The following is a 15,525-nucleotide window of genomic DNA, read 5'->3' as shown; positions in this document are numbered from 1 at the left end:
AGAAAGCCCACATATACATGGAAGCTGAACAGTGCTCTACTCAATGACAGCTTGGTCAAGGAAGGAATAAAGAAAAAAATTAAAGACTTCTTAGAATTAAAAAATGAAGATTATACCATTCCCAAACTTATGAAACACAATGAAAGTGGTATTAAGAGGAAAATGCATAGCTCTGAGTGCCTGCAAAAAGAAACAGGAGAGAGAATATGTCAGCATCTAGATAGCACACCTAAAAGCTCTAGAACAAAAAGAAATAAATAAACCCAAGAGGATTAGAAGGCAGGAAATAATCAAACTTAGAGCTGGACACAACCAAGTAGAAACAATAAGGACTATACAAAGAATCAACAAAACCAGGAGCTGGTTCTTTGAGAACATCAACAAGATAGATAAACCATTAGCCAGACTAACCACAGGTCCCAGAGTGTGTATTGAAATTTAAAAAATCAGAAATAGAAAGGGAGACATAACAACAGAATCTGAAGAAATTAAAAAAATCATCAGATTCTACTACAAAAGCCTATATTCAACAAAACTGCAAAATCTGGAGAAACAGAATCTGGACAATTTTCTAGACAGATACCAGGTACCAAAGGTAAATCAGGAACAAATAAGTGATCTAAACAACCCCATAACTCCTAAAGAAATAGAAGCAATTATTAAAAGTCCCCCAACCAAAACGAGCCCAGGTCCAGACGGGTTCAGTGCAGAATTCTATCAGACCTTCATAGAAGAATGTACTATACCAATACTGTCCACACTATTCCACAAAACTGAAACAGATGAAGCACAACCAAATTCCTTCTATGAAGCCACAAATGCTTTTATACCTAAACCACACAAAGACCCAATAAAGAGAGCTTCAGCCCAATTTCCCTTATGAATATTGATGCAAAAATACTCAATAAAATTCTTGCAAACTAAATCCAAAAACACATCAAAGGATTATCCATCATGATCAAGTAGGCTTCCCAGGGATGCAGGAAGGGTTTAATATATGAAAATCCTTCAATATAATCCACTATATAAACAAACTCAAAGAAAAGAACCACATGGTCATTTCATTAGATGCGGAGAAAGCATTTGACAAAATTCAATACCCCTCCATGATAAAAGTCCTGGAAAGCTCAGGAATTCAAGGCCCATATTTAAACACAGTAAGGGCAATATACAGCAAACCAGTAGCTAACACCAAACTAAATGGAGAGAAATTTGAATCAATCCCAATAGAATCAGGAACTAGACAAGGCTGCCACTCTCTCCCTACTTATTCAATATAGTACTGGAAGTCATAGCCAGCACAATCAGACAGTGAAAGGCGATCAAAGGGATATATACTGGAAGGGAAGAAATAAATATATCACTATTTGCAGATGATATGGTAGGATAATTAAGTGACCCCAAAAGTTCCACCAGAGAACTACTTAACCTGATAAACAACTTCAGCAATGTGTCAGGGTATAAAATTAACTCAAATAAATCAGTAGCCTTCCTCTACTCAAAGGATAAACAGGCTGAGAAAGAAATTAAGGAGATGACACCATTCACAATAGTCCCAAATAATATAAAATATCTTGGTGTGACTTTAACCAAGGAAGTGAAAGATCTGTATGACAAGAACTTCAAGCCTCTGAAGAAAGAAAGTGAGGAAGATATTAGAAGATGGAAAGATCTTCCATGCTCATGGATTGACAGGATAAATATAGTAAACATGGCTTTTTTGCCAAAAGCAATCTACAGATTCAATGCAATCCCCATCAAAATTCCTACTCAATTCTTCATAGGGATAGAAAGAGCAATATAAAAATTGATTTAGAATACAAAAAACCTAGGATAGCAAAAACTATACTCAACAATAAAAGAATTTCTGGGGGAATCACCATTCCTGGCTTCAAGTAGTATTAGAGAGCAATAGTCATAAAAACTGCATGGTATTGGCACAGAGACAGGCAGATAGATCAGTGGAACAGAATTGAAGAAACAAAAATGAACACAAACACCTATAGACACTTGATCTTTAACAAAGGAGCTAAAACATCCAATGGAAGAAAGATAGCATTTTCAACAAATGGTGCTGGTTGAACTGGAGGTCAGCATGGAGAAGAATGCAAATGGATATATTCTTGTCACCATGTACAAAGATTCAATCCAAGTGGATCAAGGACCTCCACATCTAACCAAATATACTCAAACTAATAGAATAAAAAGTGGGGAACAGTCTTAAATGCATGGGCACTGGGGAAAATTTCCTGAACAAAACAACAATGGCTCATGCTCTAAGATCAAGACTCAACAAATGGGACCTCATAAAACTGCAAAGCTTCTGTAAAGCAAAAGACACTGTCATTAGGAGAAAACAGCAACCAACAGATTGGGGAAAGATCTTTACCAATCCTACATCTGGTAGAGGGCTAATATCAAAAATATACAAAGAACTCAAGAAGTTAGACTCCAGAGAGCCAAATAACCCTATTATAAATGGGGTAAAGAACTAAATAAAACATTCTCAGCTGAGGATTATCAAATGGCGGAAAAGCACCTAAAGAAATTTTCAACATCTTTAGTCATCAGAGAAATGCAAGTCAAAACAACCCTGAGATTGCACCTCATACCAGTCAGAATGGCTAAGATAAAAAACTCAAGTAACAGCAGATGCTGGTGAGGATGTGGAGAAAGACCCCATATGAACAACAATGCCAACCAACCAGAGCCTCCAGGGACTAAGCCACTACCCAAAGACTATATATACATGGACTGACCCTGGACTCCAACTGCATACATAGCAATGAATAGCCTAGTAAGAGCACCAGTGGAAGGGGAAGCCCTTGGTCCTGCCAAGACTGAACCCCCAGTGAATGTGATTGTTGGGGGGAGGGCGGTAATGGGGAAAGGATGGGGAGGGGAACACCGATAGAGAAAGGGAGGGGGAAGGATTAGGGGGATGTTGTCCCAGAAACCGGGAAGGGGAATAACAATCGAAATGTAAATAAGAAATACTTAAGTTAATAAAGATGAAAAAATGGGGGTACAGAGCTAAACAAAGAATTATCAGTTGAGGAATATTGAATGGCTGAGAAGTACCTAAAGAAATGTTCAACATCCTTAGTCATCAGGGAAATGCAAATCAAAACAATCCTGAGATTCCACCTCACACAGGTCAGAATGGCTAAGACAGATGTTGGTGAGGATGTGAAGAAAGGGGAAACACTCCTACATTATTGTAGAGTTTGCAAACTGGTACAACTACTCTGGAAATCAGTCTGTCAGTTCCTCAGAAAATTGGACATAGTACTACCTGAGGACCCAGCTATACCACTCATAGGCATATACCCACAAGATGTTCCAACATATAACAAGGACACATGCTCCACTATGATTATTGCAGCCTTATTTATATAAGCCACAAGCTGGAAAGAACCCAGATTCAACAGAGGAATGGATCCAGAAAATGTGGTACATTTACACAATGGTGTACTACTCAATTATCAAAAACAATGACTACATAAAATTCTTAGGCAAATGAATGGAACTAGAAAATATCATACTGAGTGAGGTAACCCATGGTATAACCCATGGTATGCACTCACTGAGAGGTGGATATTAACCCAAAAACTTGGAATACCTAAGAAAAAATTCAGAGATCATATGAAGCCCAAGAAGAAGGAAAACCAAAATGTGGGTGCTTCATTCCTTCTCAAAAGGGAGAACAAAATAGTCATGGGAGGAAATACATGGACAAAGAGTGCAGCAGGGATTAAAGAAAAGGTCATCCAGAGACTGCCACACCTGAGTATCCATACCATATCCAGCCACAAAATCCAGTCACTTGCTGATGCCAAGAAGGGCTTACTGACAGGAACCAGATATGCATGTCTCCTGAGAGGCTCTTCCACAGCCCTACTGATACAGATAAGGATGGTTGCAGCTAACCATTGGACTGAACTAGGGGACCCCAATGGAGGGCTTAGAGAAAAGGCTGAAGGAGCTGAAGCAGTTTGCAACACCATAGGAAGAACAACAACATCAACCAACTAAATCCTACCAGAGCTCAAAGGGACTAATCCACCAACGAATGAGTACACTTGGAGGGACATTTGATTACAGCCATATATATGGCTGAGAATGGCATTGTCCAGCATCAATGGGAGGAAAAGCCCTTGGTCTTGTGAAGTTTGTTTTCCCATAATACCAGGGCAAGTTTGGAGTGTGTGGGTGGGAATGGGAGCATCCTCACAGAAGCCAGGGGAAGGAGATAACATTTGAAATATAAATATGTAAAATATCCAATAAAAATAAAAATTTTGAAAAAAGATTAAATAAAATTTAAAAAAAAGAGGGACATTCCTCCATTGTCGGTGGGATTGCAAACTGGTTTAACCACTCTGGAAATCAGTCTGGACATTCTTCAGAAAATTGGACATTCCATTACCTGAGGACTCAGCTATACCTCTCTTGGACATATACCCAAAAGATGCTCCAACATACAACAAACATACACGCACAACTACATTCATAGCAGCTTTGTTTATAATAGCCAGAAGCTGGAAAGAGCACAGATTCCCTTCAACAGAGGGATGGATTCAAAAAATGTGGTGCAACTACACTATGGAGTACTACTCAGCTATTAAAATCAATGACTTCATGAAATTCATAGTCAAATGGAGTGAACTAGAAAATATCATCCTGAGCGAGGTTACTCAATCACAGAAAAACACACTTTGTATGCACTCATTGATAAATGGACATTAGCCAAAAAGCTAGAATTACCCAAGATGCAATCCACACACAACAGGAAGCTCAAGAAGAAGGATGACCAAGATTCAGATGCTCCCACTACTTCTTAAACGGGGAAAAAATATCCCTAGGTGTGGATATTTTAGCAAAGTTTAGAGCCGTGGCTCAAGGAATCGCCATTCAGAGCCTGACACACATGTGGACCATATATATACATACAGCCACAAAAACTAAATACGATTGATGAAGCTAGAAAATGCATGCTGAAAGGGACCAGATATAGATCTCTCCTGAGAGACTCACCCAGAGCATGTCCAATACAGAGGTCAATGCTAACAGCAAACCGCTGAACAGAGAATAGGACCCCCTTGGGGGTGGAATTAGAGGAAGTATTGGGAGAGTTGAAGGAACTTTCAAACCCATTAAAGAACAATGCTAACCAACCAGAGGTTCCAGGGACTAAACCACTACCTAAAGACTTTACATGGACTGACCCAGAGCTCCAACTGCATATGTAGCAGAGAGAAGGCTTGTTGGGGCACCAGTGCAAGGGGAAGCCCTTGGTCTTGCCCAAGTAGGACCCCCTAGTGCAGGGGAATATTTGGGAGCAATAAGGGGGATGTATAGGGAGAATACCCATATGGGGGAGGGAGAGGGGGAAGGGAAGGATGGGAGCTTATGGACAGGAAACCGAGGAGGGTTACATTTGAAATGTAAGTAAAGAAATATATCTAATAAAAAATTTTAAAAAAAGAAAGGAAATTTTGCAAATTCATTTGTAACAACAAAAAACCCAGGATAGCTAAAACAATTCTCAATAATAAAATAATATCTACGGGAAACACCGTCCTTAACTTAAAGCTGTATTATAGATCAGTAGTGATAAAAACTGTATTATATTGGTAGAGACAGTCAGATAAATTAATAGAATAGAGCTGAAGACCTAGAAATGAACCCACACACATTTGATCACTTGATAATTGACAAAGGAACCAAAACCACCCAATGGAAAAAAGATAGCGTTTTCAACAAATGGTGCTGGTTCCACTGGAGGTCAGCACGTAGAAGAATGCAAATCAATCCATTACCCTGCACAAAGCTCAAGTCCAAATGGATCAAGGACCTCCACATAAAACAACATACACTCAAACTAATAGCAGAAAATATGAAGAAGAACCTTGAATACATGGGCACTGGGAAATTTTTCCTGAACAAGAAACGAATGGCTTCTGCTCTGAGATAAAGAAGAGACAAATGGACCTCATAAAACTGCGAAACTTCTGTAAGGCAAAAGACACTGTCATTTGGACCAAATGGCAACCAACAGATTGAGAAAATATCTTGACCAAACCTATGTCTGATAGAGAGCTAATAGCCAATATATACAAAGAACTCAATAAGGTAGAGTCTAGAGAGTCAAATCACCCTAATAAAATGGGGTATAGGGCTAAACAAAGAATTCTCAGCTGAGAAATATCGAATGGATGAGAAGTAACTAAAGAAATGTTCACCATCTTAGTCATTAGGGAAATGCAAATCAAAACAACCTTGAGATTCCACCTCACACCAGTCAGAATGGCTAAGATCAAAAAGTCAGGTAACAGCAGATGCTGGTAAGCATATGGAGAAAGAGGAACACTCCTCCATTGTTGGTGGGATTGCAAACTGGTACAACCACTCTGGAAATCAGTCTGGAGTTTCCTCAGAAGACTGGACGTTGTACCACCTGAGGACCCAGATATACCTCTCTTGGGCATATACCCAAAAGATGCCCCAACATATAACAAGGACACATGCTCCACTATGATCATAGACGCCTTCTTTATAATAGCCAGAAGCTGGAAAGAACCTAGATGCTCTTCAACAGAGGAATGGATACAGAAAATGTGGCACATCTACAAAATGAAGTACTACTCAGCTATTTAAAAACATTGACTTCCTGAAATTCATAGGCAAATGAATGGAGCTAGAAAATATCATACTGAGCCAATCACAAAGAAACACACATGGTATGCACTCACTGATAAGTGGATATTATCCCAAAAGCTTGATACAATCCACAGACCACAGGAAGCTCAAGAAGAACAACCACACACACACACACACACACACACACACAAACACACACACACAAACACACAAACACACACACACACAAACACACACACACAAACACACAAACACACACACACACACACACACACACACACACACACACACACACACAGCTACGAACCTAGACAATATTGATGAAGCCCAGAAGTGCATGCTGACAATGCTGACAGGAGCCTCACATAGCTGTCTCCTCAGTGGCTCAGGCATATCATGACAAATACAGAGGTAAGGGCTAGCAGCAAACCATTCAACTGAAAATGGGGGTTTCATTGCAACCCTACAAGTATAACAATACCAACCAACCAGAACTCTCAGGGACTAAACCACTACCCAAAGTCTACACATGGACAGACCCATGGTTCCAGTTGCACATGTATCAGAGGATGGCCTTGTTGGGCACCAATGGGAGGAGAAGCCCTTGGTCCTGCCAAGTCTGAACTCCCCAGTGTAGGGGAATATCATGGCAGGGAGGCAGGAAGGGCTGGTGGATGATGAGGAGGAACACCCTTATAGAAGAAGGGATAAGGGGATGGGATAGGGGGATTATGGACTGGAAACTGGGAAGGGGAATAACATATGAAATGCAAATGAAAATATCCAATAAAAATAACTTAAATTAAAAAATAATAAGCAATAGAAAAATAAAGAGCTATAAATTGATAAAATAAAAATAAATACATAAAGATGAGAAACACAACAGATACCTTTTGATGCTATTTTGCATTTTTTGAAAGGGATGGATTTAAAGGAAACTAACACCTCTCCAGTCATCATTATTAAAATATTGTTTTAATCATATACTAATAAGCATCTTGGTTTACTATGTCCTCCAAAAACACATGGTCCTAGAAAGAATTTATAAGCTTTAGAAAAATATTAAGTGTTTTATAAAACAGAGTGAGAAAAATGGCAAGAAAGACACTAGAGTGGGGATTACAGAAAATTAGACATCAGAGTATGGAGATTATTTAGTCAGGTAATATTAATGGAAAAACATGTAAACATTTCTGCTGTAACTCCTTAAGCCTTATCAAAATATAACATGAATTATTACATTAAACTTTTATGAACTTTTAGAATGTAGAAATGTTTTAAAATTCTATGAAATCAACAATCCTGATTAAATTTAAAAACTAAGACATGAAAGATAAGTGATTTAACCTCATGTGCTTCATCCACTATGCATTTATCTATATCTTCCTTCCTTCATTCCTTCCTTCCTTCCTTCCTTCCTTCCTTCCTTTCCACCTTTGTTCCTTCCTTTCTTCCCACCAGACTGCCCATGCACCTGCCTGCCTGCCTCCCTCCCTTCATCCCTCTCCTCTTTCTTTCCTTCCTTCCTTCTTTCCTTCCTTCCTTCCTTCCTTCCTTCTTTCCTTCCTTCCTTCCTTTCCTTTTTCCTTTTCTTTCTGGCTTATGAAGACTTAACTCTGAGCCTCTCATCCGGCACATAAGCATGGGTTCCCAGAGTCAAAGAGATCTGTAAATATGTTTCTTTTCCCCAGCTGCTATCAACAGGAGTTAATTGCTAGAAGTCAGAAGCTTTTGGCCCATGAATAGTAAGAGAGAGCAGTTTTCCAAAAGTCATTGGCTTTTAGCCCAGATCTCCAATGTCATGCTTTGCTACCCAGCTCAGTTTACTCTGTCAAGTCAAAGCTGATCTTTGACAGCCTTATACAGCAAAATCTCATTAAGAGAGGTTGGGGAAGATCTTGGAAGGCTCACTACTTCCCACTTTAAGAAGACTCAGTTGGTTCTGGAGGGATAAAAGAACATTTAGTGAGAAACAAGCCAGGATGTGTACTGCATTTAAGATGGCAAAGTTTGTATCATTTAGTTATAAAAATCAAAGCTGCTTCAAATGCTTCGGCATGAGAGACAAGCCATACATCCATCTACCATACAATCATATTCTCTAAGTTATCTGGCCTCCACATTCTGGGGTGTTGATTTTTAGTGCTAATGGGAATATTGCTAGCTATGGAAATCTGCAGGCTGTGTGATTTTGTGCTGCTTACTGTGGCACAGACCTGTGGAGGAATAGAGTGCTTATAGCTTGTTGAGCCTAACATTCTCTAAACCATCACTATAAGCTTTTTCTTCATCACCTATATCTGATATTGATTGATGATGAATGAAGTCTTCACTTGTGGTGTTCCTATTTGATTGGAAGAAACATACAGGTCATGTTCTGGGAGAGAATTACTGAGCTTCACCATGAAGAGTTTAATAATTTTCCTATATTGTTTTATCAATTATACTTTCCATGCATTCTTTCTCAGGCTTTAAAGCCACTCATAAGCTCACTGGTATATAACATTTTATATATCTGTCAAAATTTCCCTAGCATTCCAGCTGTTATATTGGTCTTTCGGTGATCCCAGCAGATACTTAGTTTTGCTTTGCCCTCTGTATATCCCATCTTGATGACATTAAATTTATAAGAACCCATTGTAAATAACAATGTAAATCATTCAGATCTTCCATAGCCTTTTCTATGTCTCAAAGATCACATTCCAACATAAGGTTAAGCAAAACTAATGAAGTTCTAAGCCAGAACCAAATTTGCATTTCTGTAAACAACTTATAACCAACATTATAACCTGGGCACTGATCACCTCTTCTATAACAAAATTGCTTGGTGATACCTATCCATTTGCTATTGTATTCCAATCCCTAAAAATTATGAGATTCTTGGCTGGAGATAGTTATGGGTTCCTGCTATCTCCTCTTAATCAGTCCCTCCAGACTGATATCCATGCGTTGTCTCAGGTTAGGTAGAATAGTTAGTTATACTGTTTCTCCAATTCTGGGATATCAATATTGTTCAATGTGTTCCCATGTCCCACAGGCTTGAAAGCCAGGTTCTGAGAAACTCATCTTTTGTTGTGCAAGAGTAACTGTTTCATCAGAAAAAAAAATGGAAGTTTGAGCTGATTCTAAAACCCTGGTAATTCTAATATCTGAGAACAGTAAGTGTTTTCTCTGTTTCTGACTGTCTTTTTGTCCTGTAGCATGTGCCTACAACATCCCACATGAGGATCATGATAAATAGTTCCGTAACACTGGGCACACAGTTCTCCATGTTAATGAGGTTTCCTGATTATCAGACCCCTAGTGATTAGTCAATAAGTCTCCTTTCCAGGACATTCCTCTCTGAAAAAGTTATTTAATCTCTGGCTTAACCTGAGTAAGTTGTATACAGGCTTTTCCATGATAAATAAACAGTTTAGACAGGAAGGGCCATCTTTATCATCAAGAACAGCCCTGGGGGAAAGTCTTTGTCATACATAGCCATGCCATCTAAGTGTCCTGCAGAAGGGCCCTCTGTGCTCAAACAGTTACCCCTGATCTAAGTCAGATTCTCCACCTCACTTGTGCTCTCTGTTGACCTGTTGTTCCCTTTGTCCTCAACTCCTCAGGGTTCCCAGTGGCATCTGGATGTCCAGGAGATTGGAAACCCAGGAACCAGTCCTACCTGAGCATTTCCTAACCCAGGCTGGGGTCCTCATCATAGGCTGAGTTCTGCCACCCATCACTAGATGTTGGCACAACCTAAGGAAGTCTAAACATGGGAGAGAGGGTAGAATGCAACCTAGTGTCTCATGTTTTGTGCACCACAGCCCCAAGGAAGAATGTGGACCCACACTTTTATTTTAAAGTCTTCCCAATTTTCAACAGTTCAGATTCATAATATTTCCTAAATATTATAATTTCTTTGCCTTTCTAGTCCTGATATTGAAAATCATATTTGATCTGTAATTCTTTTTATTAAAGTTAAAAATTGCTTATTTTTTTAATTTCTAGTACTACTATAGTGTAATATACCTGATGTAATGACAAGGAAAAGTAAGACAAAGCTATAACAAACAGATAAAGGACCTCAGGAATGTACATCTAATTGAAACTACATTGCATTAATCAATAGCTACACTTTTTGCAAACTGTGGCTATGATGGTCCTGAACAAGAGGGCTTTCCTGTTTATGCTACAGAAACTTTCCTGACTATGGATCATTGTTCCTTTCTGTGGTAGATTTTTACAGTTCTTCTAATGCATCTGGGGCAATCGTCTCTAGTAACCTGCAGCTTTCCTGACAACTCCTTGCTCTCTCTCCTGCTAAGAACTGTAGCTGTTTCTGTTTTATTTTAAAACCTTCTGCTACTATATATAGCACTTCCACTTCCAGATCCATAGCCACCACCATAGGGACTGCCTAAGCTTCTTCCACCAGTACTGCTCCTCCTTCATGGGTCCATAATTTGATGGTTGCTGCCCATTATACTTTCCAAAGTCATTATAGTTACCACCATCACCATAGTTACTTCCACCAAAATTTCCTCCTTCATGGCAACCATCATATCCTCTCCTCCACCACCATACCTACCACCTTGGTTTCCATACACTGGTCCACTACGTCCATAACCTCCTCTACTACTATAACCAAGACCACCACCATAGTTACCACCCTCATCTCCAAATTAATTATATCCAACATTATCACCTTCATAACTACTTTTACTGCCACTACCTCCACCACCTTAGCCTCATCTTCCACCAAAGTTTTCTCCACAACAAAAGTTTCCTCTGCCATCTCCAACGTTTCCTCCACTAAACATAACTGCCAGGTCTACCTCCATGACCACTCTGTGATGCAGTGGACTGCATCTCTTGTTTAGAAAGGGTCATTTTCACTTCAGAATTATGCCCATTAAAAGTGTAGTATTTCTGAACAACAATTTTATCAATTGAGTCATGATCATCAAAAATTACAAAAGTAAATCCTCTCTTTTATTCCCACTCTGCCTGTCTTCAATAATTTTTATGGTTTCAATCTTGTCATACTCTTTAAAGTTGTCTCCCAGATTATATTCTTCTGTATCCTCAAAACCACCAACAAAAATTTTCTTCACTGTTAAATGGGCACCGGGCTTCACAGAATCTTCTCAAGAAACAGCGTCCTTTGGTTGTTTTACAGGCTCATCAATCTTGTGTGTATGAGCACACACTGCAGCATCCACTTCTTCAGCACAGAATAGGTCATAAGATCAAAGCTTCTAGAACATTTTGTTTGTGGATCTCTTATTACTACACAGTCTCTAAGTGGGCCCATTTCTCAAAATAGTATAAGCTATTATCTGTGGCTTCAAAGCTCAGACAATTGATAAACAGCTTCCTCAGCTTCTCTGGTTCCTTTGGATCATGGCCCTCCTTTTGAGATCAAACTCACTTTTTCCAACTCCAGTTCAATATTGATCTGAATACTAACATGGTTATCTTATATTCTTCTTCCATCTCATTTGGATATTTAATGACAGTGTGTTCTAAATTTGTATTGCAAAAGAGAGCTTCTTAGCAAAATTCTAAGCAGTTCCCTCCTTCCAAATGTGGGAAACTATAAGTTGACTAGTGTTGAGAACAGCAAAACCCTTTTCTAGCTTTTTGTTGTTTTTTTCCCATCAGTCAGTCTTATCAGAAAATGCTTTCTGGAAATGCTGACAAGCCTAATTTTTATGTTTTATCATCCATAGTAAAGACAGGTGACTGCTAAAAGTGGTTTCTTATGATTTTCTGTGATATATGTTACTTGCAGTTATTACAGTAGATAATTGACCATGCATTTGAGGTGCATCTCTATACCAATTCACCAATAAGATATTCCACCTGATAATATGTGAAGAAAGATTTCAACACTCAGAACATCTTTTCTAAAGGAAGCCCCACTTGGAGATATATCAGCCCTCATTAATGATTGATAGCTCACCACAGTAAACACATAATTGTCGTTACAAAAAGAGGTCTTCATTCCATATGACATGGGAAAATGGATAAATATTGAGTTTTGTCTTCACAAATGCCTTACCTTCAGATTTATCAGGATCACATTGATTTTTGTTAAGGGTAGGTGATAATACCTTCTGAAATATTCCTATATAGACAGAAGAAAACGTATTCATTTCAATAAGGTACACGTGAGAGACCAAAGATTCCATGTAAGTTGACATTGTTGAACAAGAGTTTATTTGGTGTTGTTCATATGATTATGGGTAAAATGTTACTGGCTTGAGCAGGAATGATTAAAATATAGATAACTACATTGCTGACTGTTTCTCTGCAGCATGGCATTAACATACACAGGTTACATCTCCTTCATAAACTTGGATGGAGATCACCAATTTTAAAGTGATTTCAACCCAATTAACATAAAGGCAACACCAGGCTTTGTTAAATATCATCATCAGAAACTCTGCCAGCAAAAGAGGTTAATATGGGATGAAAAATTGGTAATAATACATAGAAACATTCATTTACAACTGTTCAGCTTATGGCCATTCTGCCCCAATTGTAGGGCATCTAGAGGGTCTAAATGTAATCTTGCAAGACAGAACTATGGCAAAGAATATGCATGAGTTTGAGGATTTTAATTTTTTGGCACATAGTCATCACAAATAGCAATTAATTGTATTAAAGATAATTTCACGTAAACATATCAAATCTATTGCCTTATCATACTCTCCTCAATTATATATTTGGTTTCCCTGTCCATTCAGGTTCTTTTTACCTATCAGATAATCTTCTCTTTATATTAACATCAGGCATATTTAAAATTTTTTGTACCTATGTAAAGTCTCAAATCCTCAAGGAGAAAACTCACAATATCTGCATTTCTGAGTTATATCAGATAAAACATTAATTTTCTGTTGCATTCAATTTATGCCTTACAAATGAGAATTCTATTATTTATAGCTCAATTAAAATCCACCCTGCATGCATACCATATTTCATATATTCCTATCTACTTATCTGTTCATAGACACCAAATATATCTCATGCATTTGTCTTTTACCTCCAGCATGGCAGAATTCATTATATCTCCTTAAACATTTTCTCTAAAATATCTGTATGAGAAGCAACCAACAAAATATCATCTGGTAATGATAAATAATGGACTGAGGAAATTATCTACAAATTATTTCTAGCTGTTATTATGTTAAATATTGACAAAGAGTTCATTCTCTGTAGAACAACTTTCCACTGATTTCTCAACATTGCTCTAGGTAGGTACAAGGAAAACAAAATTTCCCTATAATGCTCATGAAAAGAAATAGTAAAATATCAGTCAATGAAATCAAGTACTATCATAGGCCATACCTTCGAAAATAAGAAGTTAAGGGTATTCCCTGGTTGCAATGGGCACATTCATTGAATTACTCTATTCCCAGTTCTAAAATCTTGTTAATATTCTCAATTTTTCCTATTTCTTTTTCATAACAAACATAAGGGATGTCCATGGGCTGGTAGACTCATCTGTATGTTTTTTATTCTACCTGTTCTAGTACCAGATGTTTGAACTTTTATTTTATTTCCTCCATCAAAGACCATTGATCTGCCACCACATGCTTGTGAGGTAACCATTTTCAAGGTAGGACTATTGACATTTTAGCAGTGGCTCCTTCTATAAATTTGGAAACTCAGTTCCTGTTATGTCCTGTTCTTGAACAATTGCCAAAATGTGAGGTTGCTTCTGATAACATATATCAATATCTTTTACGGGAGCATCTAATATTTCACCATAAATTTCATCATGGAATTTCTCGTGGATCATAGGATTATTAGCCTGTGTACCTGACTGCTATAGTAGATATCTACCCTATAAATTTATGGGCATACAATCCTCGTAAGACCTTAATTTCATGTTCTATCTTTTAGTCCTGTCCAACTTTTTTTTAATCATCCCACTATAATTTGCATAAATTCTTTGTGGAATTCCAGATAAATTTCATTTTTATTTTTTATTATCAACACTAGCTTAAGGCCTATGACTGCTGCTACTGGTTTCTTGTGATTTTTCTGTTATAAGGGTTTATTTCAGATATTGCAATATACAGTTAACTATGCTTTTGGAATTTATTTCCATACTTACATTAAAGAGACTACATTCAACAACTCAGCCTTTCCCTTATGATAGGTAAAGTAATAGTTTACACTAACAACATCCAATGAGTTTATTTGGGATTGTTTACATGATTATGGTTAAGAAAGTACTTACTTGTGCCTAAATGATTTGAAAGTAGATATCTGTATTTCTGAAAGGATTACTACAGCATGGGTAATTACATACATAACTTGGATGGCAATCACCACAGATAAATGTGGTTTGAACTTTATTAGCATAAAGACAACACTCTCTTTTTTTACAAAAAATAAAATCATTGTGAGAAGTTGCACCAGGAAAACCAACAGATATATAACATGAGATTCAGGAGTTTAGGACTTCCTGTAAAAATTAACTTGTAAAACATTGTGTGGCTATTTTTAATTACTTCTTTTACTCCTACTTAAGTTCCCCACAACTGAACCCTACTTACCATGTATTAGATGTTCTTTAATACTGTATGTCATTTGGAAGGTAATCAGTAAAATTGATAATATACTCAGAATCATAATCCAAATAATTTTCCATGAAAATAGCTCACCTAAAACAGAAAGTCACAAATATTACCACTGAGAAACCATGGGATAGACATGCTTAGTTAGAAATGCTGGATTTCTCTGGTATTTTTATGTTATAAAATATACCTTTTGCTATTCAATAAAGTTATGAATATGCTAACAAATACTTTACTTTTTCCTTACTTATATAAATATATACAAGTACTATAGATTAAACATACA

General features: G+C 37.6%; 1 protein-coding gene across 1 annotated transcript in view; it reads right to left on the bottom strand.

The window, feature by feature from the left end:
• The window catches only part of Skint4l1 (selection and upkeep of intraepithelial T cells 4 like 1), a 185,474-nt gene that overhangs the window by 146,069 nt on the left and 23,880 nt on the right, over window positions 1-15,525 (bottom strand). Inside the window, exons 5-6 of the mRNA XM_063261325.1 lie at window positions 15,219-15,326; window positions 12,713-12,778 (exon numbers count right to left, since the gene is read on the bottom strand). Coding sequence (XP_063117395.1) covers window positions 12,713-12,778; window positions 15,219-15,326 — 174 coding nt within the window. The remainder of the gene's footprint in view (window positions 1-12,712; window positions 12,779-15,218; window positions 15,327-15,525) is intronic.

This window comes from Rattus norvegicus, chromosome 5, assembly GCF_036323735.1.
Source record: "Rattus norvegicus strain BN/NHsdMcwi chromosome 5, GRCr8, whole genome shotgun sequence".
NCBI lineage: Eukaryota > Metazoa > Chordata > Mammalia > Rodentia > Muridae > Rattus > Rattus norvegicus.
This window is presented reverse-complemented; position numbering and strand designations above follow the sequence as displayed.